Source organism: Canis lupus, chromosome 17, assembly GCF_011100685.1.
Source record: "Canis lupus familiaris isolate Mischka breed German Shepherd chromosome 17, alternate assembly UU_Cfam_GSD_1.0, whole genome shotgun sequence".
Lineage (NCBI taxonomy): Eukaryota > Metazoa > Chordata > Mammalia > Carnivora > Canidae > Canis > Canis lupus.
The window spans coordinates 44,017,023-44,029,802 of NC_049238.1; the positions used below are offsets into that span (position 1 = coordinate 44,017,023).

At 38.6% G+C, this 12,780-nt stretch overlaps 1 protein-coding gene across 8 annotated transcripts in view; it reads right to left on the reverse strand.

Annotated features, from left to right (window-relative positions):
- Nucleotides 1–12,780, reverse strand: part of CTNNA2 (catenin alpha 2) — a 1,087,950-nt gene that overhangs the window by 109,611 nt on the left and 965,559 nt on the right. For all 8 annotated transcript variants that reach the window (XM_038561604.1, XM_038561605.1, XM_038561606.1 and 5 more), the window contains 3 exons: nt 10,254–10,346; nt 9,529–9,685; nt 3,079–3,279 (listed from right to left, as the gene is read on the reverse strand). In XM_038561604.1, coding sequence (XP_038417532.1) covers nt 3,079–3,279; nt 9,529–9,685; nt 10,254–10,346 — 451 coding nt within the window. The remainder of the gene's footprint in view (nt 1–3,078; nt 3,280–9,528; nt 9,686–10,253; nt 10,347–12,780) is intronic.

The window sequence follows — 12,780 nt, forward strand, 5'->3', positions numbered from 1 at the left end:
GAAGATATTTGCAAATGACATATCAGATAAAGGGCTAGTTTCCAAGATCTATAAAGAACTTCTTAAACTCAACACCAAAGAAACAAACAATCCAATCATGAAATGGGCAAAAGAGATGAACAGAAATCTCACAGAAGAAGACATAGACATGGCCAACATGCACATGAGAAAATGCTCTGCATCACTTGCCATCAGGGAAATACAAATCAAAACCACAATGAGATACCATCTCACACCAGTGAGAATGGGAAAAATTAACAAGGCAGGAAACAACAAATGTTGGAGAGGATGTGGAGAAAAGGGAACCCTCTTACACTGTTGGTGGGAATGTGAACTGGTGCAGCCACTCTGGAAAACTGTGTGGAGGTTCCTCAAACAGTTAAAAATATACCTGCCCTACGACCCAGCAATTGCACTGTTGGGGATTTACCCCAAAGATACAAATGCAATGAAACGCCGGGACACCTGCACCCCGATGTTTCTAACAGCAATGGCCACGATAGCCAAACTGTGGAAGGAGCCTCGGTGTCCAACGAAAGATGAATGGATAAAGAAGATGTGGTTTATGTATACAATGGAATATTACTCAGCTATTAGAAATGACAAATACCCACCATTTGCTTCAACGTGGATGGAACTGGAGGGTATTATGCTGAGTGAAGTAAGTCAGTCGGAGAAGGACAAACATTATATGTTCTCATTCATTTGGGGAATATAAATAATAGTGAAAGGGAAAATAAGGGAAGGGAGAAGAAATGTGTGGGAAATATCAGAAAGGGAGACAGAACATAAAGACTGCTAACTCTGGGAAACGAACTAGGGGTGGTAGAAGGGGAGGAGGGCGGGGGGTGGGAGTGAATGGGTGACGGGCACTGGGTGTTATTCTGTATGTTAGTAAATTGAACACCAATAAAAAAAATAAAAAAAAAAAATAAAAAAAAAAAAAAATAAAAAAATAAATAAATAAAAGCTCTGACAAAATAAATAAATAAATAAATAAATAAATAAATAAATAAATAAAAAATAAAAGCTCTGACAGTGAACAAATAAGAGCAAAATCTTGATGATCAACAACAATCCTCGATGGATTGCTCCGTTTCATATTTCATTGATTTTGTTGTTTAAAAAGCAACCAGAAAATTACTTACATTTCAAAAGTTAGAGTGAAAATCATGTAAAAATATTTCAATCAACTAAGCAGACTGCCTTGCCTTTAAGCAGATTTTGACCTACTAGGCACCGTACCTTCTGTTCATTAAAGCAACCCAAAATACAATGAGAAAACAATTCCAAAATGTCTCTTAAACAATACCTGAGTTCTCGGTGTGCAAAGTCCCATGTAAATTGGCACTTTTTCTGTGTCTTTCATCTGTTACAATGAACATTCCAACCAGTCATGAGCAGGCATGTGCTCATGTCTTCCTGTCTTCCACCTGTCTTCATGTCTTCCACCCTCTCTGCTACTCTTTTTCCCCAGTGTCAGATCCAAGGGAGTGCAGCTATGTAGGTAATACACCATGTGAAGCTGGAGAATTTGTAACAGAATACAGCTAACAGGCCAGAAACTGAGAGGCACAGAAACATGAGAGGGTCCTCTGGAGGGTGAAGAAAAAAAGTCCTTCTATTGGAGAGTAAAATGCCCGTTTCTAATTCTTCCAAGTGAGGAAAGAAACCAAATGGTTTGCTTTGTGCTGTTTTATTGAAGGCAAAGGACAAGCCTATTTGAAAGAAAACAGTGCTAAATTTCAACTACTTAAAATGTGGACATATCTTATTAATCATTATTTCTACTAAATCTGTGATGATTCTCAACAATCCCTGGACTGTTGCTCTTTATTATGTGATGTTACCTTATTTCCTTCCTGCTTATATTTCAGACAGAACAACAAAGGTCTGCATTTATCTGCTGTTTTCTTTGCTATTTAAGACAAACAAACATCTACAGGGGTCTTTTTAAATAACCTTTTCCCGGTAGGAGGAAACCTATTTCAACTAACATGTTGTATCATGTAGCACTTGGAACACTGCTTTATCTGACCTTTCAGAAACACATTTTTAAAAAAAAAAAAAAACCCTAATAGATTCCACAGTCCATCTACAGACTAGGAAAGGCCATTGAAGTTTTAGGGGAGGTCCTTGTGAGCATACAGAGGGCCCAGTTCATTACCTATTCACAACCCCATCCAAAATAAACTTCTCTTTTCCTATCCCTTTGTGTTCACTCCTTCCCTGTACTTTCTAAGCACTGCTCTCCCCACCCCATATATACATATATAAATACTAATGGTATTAGGGATTTGAGAAAGGGTCTGAAGCCCAGTGACATTAGTCAAGAGCAAAAACTACTAAAAATTGGTCAGTCTTTGACATAACTACTCAAAGGAATGAGTTGTTCCACTAACTCAGTGAGAATAAGCCCTTTTTCTCAGTCCCAATACACCAGAGCTAGGAAAGGCTCCCATGAGTTACCCAGTCTTCTCACATCAGTGATCCCCCAGTGGGCAGCACATGCCTTAGAAGAGGGTATGGAAGACTTTCCTAGAGGGACAAGGCACATATTCAAACTCTGACCCTTTTACAGTAGCCACCACCCCCTTTCCTCGAGCATTTCATATCCAGAGACTACCTGGAAACTTTATGCTTTCTCTTTCCTCAAGGTCCTAGCTTCTCAAGAAATAGATGGAGAAATAGCTTCAAGTTCAACATTCCAAGTCTCCATCACATCTCCACTGTTTTCTAGACTTGTGACCTTTCCTCCAGTCTCTTGAGTCATTTAAACTTCCACTTTCACACCCATACTTGGAGATAGTAAAAATCTGCCTACTTCACAAGGCCCTTGCAAGAATCAAGTGAGATTATAGGTGAAAATTATAAAGTGATATATACATGCAAAGCAATAAAGTTGTTATCCTGGTAAAGTTATTCAAATTCAAACTTAAGAAACCAAGAGGATCCCTTTAATGGTCAGTTATAATTTAGAAGCACAGAGGCCTATAAAAGATAATGAGAAAGACTTATTCAAATATGGAAATTAATCATGGCATGGACATTCTGGTTGAATCTACTATCCGTGTTTACCTGTCTCAGAAAGCAATTTTGTAGCTTCCAGAACCTTCTCCGTATAAACACCAGCTTCATAGTTCTCCATCTCAGCATTGATGATGTGTATCACTCGAGCTGCCCGGCCCCTGATGGCCCCTGCAGTCCGGTCCAGGGTGTCCACATCCCCTTCTTGGAGGGCTATCACGCACTTGTTCACATCCTCCAAGATGTGATTTTCTATAGAGGAAACACACACATTTATATGATTTTATACCACTTGCACACTTAAGAAATATAAGAGATTCATCAACTTCATGAGACATCACCTTGCACATCTCAATACATACCTTATAACACTAATATTTAAATAATATAGTTTAAAATTACAGTAGCAGTTCTCAAATTTGAGCACCAGCTAGAGGGCTCACAGCATCATACAGAATGCCAAGGAGCCACTCCTACTAGCATTTCTGATTCAGTAGGTCTGGAGTGGGGCCCAAGAAAATGCATTTCTACATAGCTCCAGGTGATGCTAATGCTGTGGGTTTGGGGACCATACTTTGAACATTGCTTTCAATGTTTGAGATGTATTGCATTTTAAGAGTGGTTGCAGCAGCTGTGGCTGGGTGGCTCAGTTAAGCACCAGACTCTTGGTTTCAGCTCTGGTCATGGGGTCAGGTCCTGGGATGGAGCCCCATGTCATCAGGGTCCCTCTCCCTCTACTCCTCCCCCTGCCTCCCCACCACTTCTGCACTTGCACTCTTTCTGTCAAATAAGTGAATAAATCTTAAGGAAAACAAGAGAGAGAGAGAGAGAGAGAGAGAGGTGTGGCAGTTAACATGAAGCCAACCTGATCAGATAGAAACATTTCCAAACAGGACCAGAATCAAGCTCGGGTGCATGCTTGTTTGATCAGTTTTTATTAAGGAGACATTTAAGGGAAATTATAAAATGACCAATACCACCTCATCAGTCTTTTAAGGTCATGTCATGCACATGGTATATAAAATAGGCAAATTGACCAGAAGAAGAAGATGGCAGTGTTCTCCACAGTTAAAATAAAATCCAGTCTTGTGGCTAGTTCCCTCAGATTAGAGTCAAGGTCAGGGATCTCTCTCTCTCTCATTGCCCAAAGTAGAATCCAGGCAGGCAGGCTGGACTTTCACTCTCTAGTAGCATAGAGAAAATATGCAATCTGGTCCCTTATGGTTTTGCACATATGCAATTTTTATTTCTTATGTCCAAAGTGAGATCTGTAATTATGCCCCTTGAATATTCTTTAAAAAACATAATTTTAAGGAAATGTTGAAAAGTTTTGTGTTCTGTAGAAAGAAAACTACTTAAGCCAAAGAGATGCATGTGTGAGTACACACACACACATTTACTCACTATTAAAAAGGAGAACAAGTGAGAAACAGTCTTAAATAATCTGATAACTTTTTAAAAATTATAACTGTCAAATTCAATAAATAGTTAATAAAGGATTAAAATAAATTATTATCTCCTTGGGAATTTTCTCAGGCTAGCTCTGAATTAAAAATTTCTAAAAACAGAAAGAGGGGAAGGTACTGAGCCCACACCAGTCTCCACCATGGATCTCTCCTACTTTCATTACTAGGTTAGTCACTCAGAAGGAATATCTGTTCTTTCAGGAACCCAGGAAGAAACTTGCAAAGTATAACTTACTTTTCATAATGGAACCTCTGTTTTGACCTTATACAATATGATTTCTTCATTCAAACCATCAGAAATTTCTACATTCTCTAATTCTTTAATTTCAAATAGAAATTAAAACAGAAAGTCTGAGATATTTTAATTTTAATATCCAGATTTTTTAAACTCACAAAAAGTAGTACTTTCTGAATGCTGACATTTTCCTGAGTAAAACAGAAATAGTTATGAAAATACAGACTTTAAGAAGTTTTCAGTTTGGTTATGGAACTTCTGAAAACCACACCTTTCTGAGATCCTGGATTGTATCATACAAACTCACTTAACAGGACACCTGAGAAAAAGGTTTCCTCAAATAAAACTTGGCATAGGATTTCAAATTCAAAAGTTTTATTTTGAAAGGCCTCTCTTACTGCCCAACTTACTACCCTGCTAGATCTCTCCAGACTATTCAAATGTGCCCTTGTCCCCAAAAGTAAGCAACTGGGTGGGCCTCCATGACAAAAACATGCATCCATCTGCTATTTTCTTTGAATAACACAGTAGAAGAACAGCAACAGCCACTGCTTTTCCACAGCATAGCTGATAGATTGAAATTTGGATTCCATCTCTGCTCTGAATGCAGAACAGAGATGGAGTGTGTTAATTATATTAGATCCTAATACTCTCTGGTGTTGATAAAAAATATTAATTCTAAGAAGCCTACTATGACCTAGTATCTTGAAATGAAATGATAAGGTTCTTTTTTTTTTTTTTCTTTAAAACCTATTTCCCAAACTGGAAATGTGCAACTAATTTAATTAAGATGTAAGAATAGGCTTTAATAGATAGAAATGATACATATTTGAAGGAGGCTAGCAGAAGCTGGGAATATAGGATATCAAAAGCATTGCTTTAATTAGACAAATCAACTAATTTGTTCAGTGGTTAGTCTAGTTAATCATGCCAAATGAATAAAGTATAGATTTTACTATTTATTGACTAATTTTTCTTAATCAGTTTTTGTTTTGGTTTTTGTTTTTTTGAAATGCTAAGATAGTTTACTCAGCATTTCCCAGCTTTTTCCAATTAGGGATATCCCTTTTATGGAAAAATGAATCACAATTTCCTTCTGATAGTAGTTATATGGTAGATGGTGTATATGTAAAAGTTAGGATTTAGAATTTTTTAAAATAGATTTGTATTTTATTAAGCTCAGTTTGAACAATGTATTTAATAGGACCTGTTCACATAGACACGTTATTTGATCAAAAGATCCTAAATAATATATATATGGATTCCCAAACCCCTTGTAATAACTTCTCCCCTCTTTTCCTTCTCCCTCCATCCTCATGTCTTTGAACCACAAATTTGGAAGCACAATGGTCTAGGATCTATCAAAAGATACAGTGAATTATTTGAAGGCAGACTCTCATATTTGATTCATATTTGCATTCCTGATAGTGCCTTATACACAGCAGTTAATCAAAGAAAAAACACTGCATAAACATGTCCATTGAAAAGAGACCATTATGTATTTTTATCCTAAGGAATTTTCAAAAGGAAGAACTCAAGAAGACAGGAATGCTGTCCCAACTAGAAAAGAATACAGCAGCAAAAGTAATAATAAAAAGCAGAGGGTTTCTAGAGAGGGCTCCATTGCTGGGAAAAACCACTCAGGTTCTTTGGATATTACACTCAGATATGAAGTACGATTTTTAAACATATCATAAACTTGCTTGAACTTTTTTGGAACCTTACGATTTCAGAAAAGACGTAATTTTGTTATAAAAATCACTGATGACCAAACTACCTGAATATCATAAACCTCAAAGGTATAGATTCTAAATTCAAAAATCAAAGTTCACTGTTCCCTTTAAAAATTCACACAAACTCAAGACCCTGAAGTCAAAAGAAAAATAAGAAAAGACAAACAAAACAAAAATCTTGGATATTATGGGATTGAGTTAATCTCTTCCTCAGATCTTAGAGGCCTGCTATTTTTTTGAGCCAAACCCAAGAATTAAACTGTCACATGGTTAATGCTAAGACACTCATTTTAAAACACTATTAAAAATTGTAGTTTTTACCCAGTGGGAAAAACTTAAGTGTTCTAACACAGCCATTCCACGTTTTTATGAGCCCGGGCCACATCTGAAAATTGGTTTTGCTCCTGTAATGTTATTAGCTTAGATCATTGCTCTTCAAACTTGTTGCTTTTCATATGGACAAATTAAGCACTCAGGCACACAGGTTCAGGTAGCATGAACAAAACAAAACTGTAGTCTTTTAAAAACAAAGATCTTTGCTTGTTTTTAAAATAGAGCTTTCTGCCAGAATAGATATTCCCTTAAGAAGAAACGCATACATAAAATGTCATTAATGCCATTCCAAAACATCTCCTGGGCCAAACTTGCAATTTACTGATGCAAATGTTTTGGCTTCAGCTCGGAGAGGAGATAAGAAATAGTTTCCCCAACAACTGGGCCGTATCCATAGCCTACCAGCAGGAGAGAGTAGGCTGTGTCATTATTTGTCAAGCCCGGCTGTGGAAAGGTACCTGCCACCTCCAATTGTCAACTCCAAAAGCATGCTCCAGCAGGCCCTGCCAAGCCTGGCTCCCTGACAGCACCTGTTCATTTTCCCGTCATGGCATGCCACGGCATTTGTACCACTGGGGTTGGACTGCACAGTGTTATCAGCGGAAGCCAAAGCCTTTTCTTGTTGCTGGTAATAATGAGATGCACAAAGCAATGGCAGGGAGAAAGGTGGCAAAGAGGCAGGGTGGAAGAAAATTAGGAAAAGCTTTGCGTATTGAAACAGTCGGAGATAAGACCTCCTCACTTTGCTTTTCCCTACCTTCAGAAATTTTTGTACATGTATTTAAAGAAAAGGAAAAGTTGGGAAGTTTTTAAAGTTCTGAAATGATTCCTCATTGGGATAGGTAGTCCATGAATATTTTCTACTCATTTGCACACAAAAGGGGATGCAGAATAAAATTTCCAGGCGCTATCAGGATTGCTGTGAGATCTGAGGCTGGTTAGGGAGAGCCCCTGCCCTGTCTTAGGGCCACTACATTCATCCTTGCAAAGACTGACTAGATACTAGACAGGGGTGACTAGATACTAGACAGGAAAATACAGTATATGTATTTTCTCATATCTTTTACATTGTTAGGACTCAGGTATCACCAAAGCAAATCTCAGAAATGGCAACATATGGAGTTCTTCATCAGCTAACCCACAGATATAGGGATATTTAAGTGCTTGAAAAGTCACCAAACTATAGCTTGGAAATGAAAAACCGGAAATGTTTCTGAAATAAATGAGAGAGTGGAATGAGGATACCAGAGATGGGGAGAAGAGAACCACAGTGAAAGCTGGACTTGTCAAAGGAAATTTCCTGCTATCTTGACTTACTGAAAAATACCTAGCTTCTGAAAAGAAGATAATCTAGATTTTCATACCATCTCTGCCCGATTACCTATCCCTTCAATGTCTTAGTTTTCTCGAAGGAAGCCTTGGAAAACTAATACCTATCTTACAGAATTTTGGGGAGAATTAAAGCAAACAGCAGAGAGCCGGGTAAATTACAGACACCGAACACATGTTCCTCATTTTTTTTCCATCTGCCTTCTCTTGCTCTCCATGGTTTCAAACTTGGGTTTTGATTATCCATCAGACCTACAGATTTGACTCTGCCGCTCTCAGACAAGCTTCAAACAGAAGCCTCCATTAGGAATTTTTTTTTTTATAAAAAGCAAAAACTGCACCTAGACAAAATTTCCAAATATGATAAACCTCCCCCAGAAATTCCTTCTAAATTACTACAATCAGAAGCCCCTTCTGCCTGAATCCCACTAGGAGTGCTGCAACCCCTTTCCTGTCAGGCCTCGGGTAGCCAAAGACAGGCAGACCCTGGTCAAGGCTAGGACCACCTGTGGGTAGAGTCCACATCTGGTCCATTTGAATTTCCAAGGGTCACCTGATTATTTTAATGCCTCACAAAGGAGGCTGATGTTTCCAGCAACCTCCTCTCCCATTCCTCCCACAGAGACTCTTCTAGATGAACTGTGCCAAATGTGTTTGGACAAAGGCCCATTTGCTGGCAGGTAGCCCAGTTTTGAAACAGCATTGATGAGTACCATTAAAGGTCAAATTGACTACATGGTTATTCAAATATACTAACATCCTTCAGTCTGGCTTCATTTACAAAGAAAAAAAAAGTCACAATTTCAAGGAGCATCTGGTTGTATTTGTTTTCTCTCACTTTCTTACACATTCTCATAGTTAAGTGTTCAACACCTCTATAGCTCCAAAGTATCTCCTAAGGTGTATATTTGATAACTAGTATTTCTACCTGCCTTATCACAAACCTGGGTGACTTCACTTATTGGGGAAAAAAGACCCCTTTAAACATAGCCAAACTGGGCTAGCTGATTGTTTTTTTGATTCTTAAATATAAACCATGAGGATTAACCAATCTCACATACCACCCCCTTTTTCAAGATGGGTAATTCAGATGGATACAAGGCCCACCTGCTTTAAAAACTCTAGGAACTAAAGAAGAATCTATGTCACCTTAAATATTCTTTTCAGATTGCTGATCTCTCTATCAGAAAGTTGTGTTTTCCCCTCAAATGCTTTGACTCAGTGTTTTGAAATAATGTGCACTTAAAAGAAGAATTTCTAAGAGAGTGCTACAATAACATTTCCAGAGAGAAGTGAAAGCTCAAAGGGCCAAGAAGAGCATTTGAAAAAGAGACCCATGACCTTTATAAAATATTCCTAATCTGTTCTCCTCCAGCTGCCTTGGAAGGGTCCTATTTGTGATTACCTGAGACAGAAAGGAAGTCATCCACTGAGGTGATATCATCCACAGCCTCTGTCAGCACTCGGACCTGCTTCTCCCACTGGTCTTTGAAGACATCCATGTTGTCCTGAGCAACTTTGCTCTGTGGTCGGGCAGCCAGTGTGAGAGCAGCATTGATGACCTATTTGTTAGAAACAATCCAGAAACATACTGACTACACTATTCAAGAAAGAAACCAGAAGGTCAAAGACCACATTGAAACCCTGGACCAGGTGGTTGCTACAGATAAGTGGGTTCTCAGTGTTTAGAAGATAATCAAAAACATAAAAGATGAAGTATATTATCGACTACCATTAGTTTTTGTTTGCTTTGTTTTGTTTAAAGATATAGTAATTGGCCTCAGGTTTCAAGAAGTGTGTACTGGTACAAGTTGTATTTTCTTAGCACAGGTGTGGTAGAAAGCTAACTCCTGTCCTACATGTGCAAGGTTAGAATTTAGATGAGACAAGGTAAAGAGATATGGAGCATTTAAATATAGCCCCCAAATAAACAGAACAAAGTCAATATGAGTGGAAAACACAATAATTACTACAGTAATTTTGAAGGCTGGAGCAGTTAGAAATTCTTTATGAGAAAGACCTTGAAATAGCCCAGGAATGATGGCAAGGCAAGATATGAGGGCCTCAATGGAGATGACCCCGAATATTAGGACACCAATGGGCTTTTGAAACAAAGTGAATGAGGCTTACCTGGGGACACAGGCTGTCAATCTGGGTGGCTGCCATCCGGACTAATTTCACCCCCTCCTCATTGTTGGAAATGGAACAGGCCAAGTTGGCAACCTGGATGGAAGAGGATTGGAGTGAAAATCATGTTGGGGCAAAGGGGAAGTATACTGCTGCACGATCTTGCACCTTCTCTGGAGTCCTACATCCAGGAGAACCACAAATACGGGCAGCTTTTAATGATTTACCAAGTATTACTAGTTCATATGTGATATTAGACATTTATGTCAGAAAAGCAGGGTGCTATTAGTAAATTATTGTTTCAAGCACTCACAATAATGTATTTTAACTGGGTTGTTTTGATCCATTTTCCCCTATGGACTGCTCTCATGACCTACACTCTCACTTGAGCCCTCGGACACTCACCATGGAGTATAGAACACTATGATTTTGGTCACATGGTGCTAAACTCTGACCAATAAAAGATACTACAGTGCGCTTTGGATTTAAAAGAGACTCACAGGAAGCTGAAAAAGAGAGTTCTACCCAAAGGAACCCATATCTGCCTGTTGGAGTCTGTCAGGAAAATGCTAGTCACCGGTTGCCCACTCAAGTGCTTTCAGGGGCCAGGCAGGTCTGAGAAACACATAGAAAAAGCAGATTTAGGGAACCCTGGGTGGCACAGCGGTTTAGCGCCTGCCTTTGGCCCAGGGCGCGATCCTGGAGACCCAGGATCGAATCCCACGTCGGGCTCCTGGTGCATGGAGCCTGCTTCTCCCTCTGCCTGTGTCTCTGCCTCTCCCTCTCTCTCTCTCTCTCTCTCTCTGTGACTATCATAAATAAATTTAAAAAAAAAATCTCTTAAAAAAAAAAAAAGAAAAAGCAGATTTAATGTAGTAGGCAATGATAGAGTATACAACAAATTGGAATATGTGGGTCTAGTATAAAGAAACTCAAGTTTAATTTTTAAACATATTATACCAGCCAAAACAGCTGTACTGAATTTAAGCTCCCTGGTTGAGCATTTCAATTTGTCATTCATCCTCTTCAAGGAGGCAGAGCTGGTAATACAAGGTCAGATTGACTGGCCAAGGTCAACAGCACACAGAGCCACCATCAAAACACTGATCAGTCCCATCAGGCTGGTGCCAAGAGGACAAGAGAATGAGGATTAGAAAGGGCAATGGAGAAGAGAAGGGCCACCAGGGCTAGGAGCGTAGGGCAAGTAGAACAAGTGATTAGCAGAGCAAGAATCCTCCTCTGAGTCTTGTGGCCATCTGCCCTTTTGTATCCTCCCACCTCTGCTCTCCAAAACCAGGCTGCCTCCCTACCATGCCTCAATGCTCTGGGAGATTAAAATGCACTACACATGTGTGTAGTTCCAAATGCAAAAGAAAGCTTAGCCTGACAGTGTGGAAACAAGAACTGGAGGTCAGGAGGCTTAACCACTAAATAGTTATATAGTCACTTCACATCTAAAGGACTGTTTTCTTATCAGCAAAAGGAGATGGATAAATGGTGATACTAGGAATACTTTCAAAGATCACTTCAATAAATCGTTAGTGTTAAGAATCCCATTTTGAAGGTTTTAAGGAAGAACACTTGAAGTCTATTGCAGTGAGAATATGTACTCTGAGATACCACTGATGGAATTCCAAACATTATCAGTTTCTTATATTTTTGTTTACCTCTGATTCTTCAGATACTTTGAAAACTAAAATGGTGAAAACTAAGACTGTTTGAAATAGAAACATGCCTTACTATACCCATTTATAGGATACTAAATGTCCAGAGGCATGAGATTTCTTGGAGGCAGAGCAAGAATAACATGTGTTCTTGATTTTTGTTCTATTGTCTCCACTCCACATTGTTCACTAGTCTTTTTTATATTTGTATTCTAGTGCATTTTATACTCCAAAAGCCACATTAAGTATGTGATATAGAACTGGTGCTCAATATGTTGTATTGAGTTAAAGAATAGCCTTTAATAGCTTTTTATTACATATATTATTTGGAATACATCATAAAGATATTCTCAAAGATCTAGCTGAACTACCCCTTTAATTTGGCTAGATGAAGTTTATATTACCTTCCAGCAGCTATTTATCAGCATTATGGCACTAAACAATAATTCCTATATTTTGGTCCATTGTTTGAGTCCAGAATGTAGTGTCTCTGTTCATGGTGGCCTGAAAAAAGTCAGGATGGTATGAATTTTCCAGAAATATATATGTATTTATAATTATTTTAATCTTCAATTAAGTTCTTCCTATTTCTGCTGTTGAACAACCTTCCTTTCTATGAAATGAGGATTTCAGATGGTCTTGTTTGCTCTCTATCATCCATGCTTGGTGTTAAGACTTGAGGTCACACTTTTGCACAGCAGTGGACATAAGCTGAAGGCTTTGGCATGTGGCTCTATATAATGACAAGGGAGAGTGAGAGCTGAGAAAAGGGGGATCCTGAGAGAAGGAGATGCCAATCAGTAACTTCTATGTGGTGATAATGAAGTTTTGTGCATCTTTTGAAATGGATCTTCATTCTTTAAGTA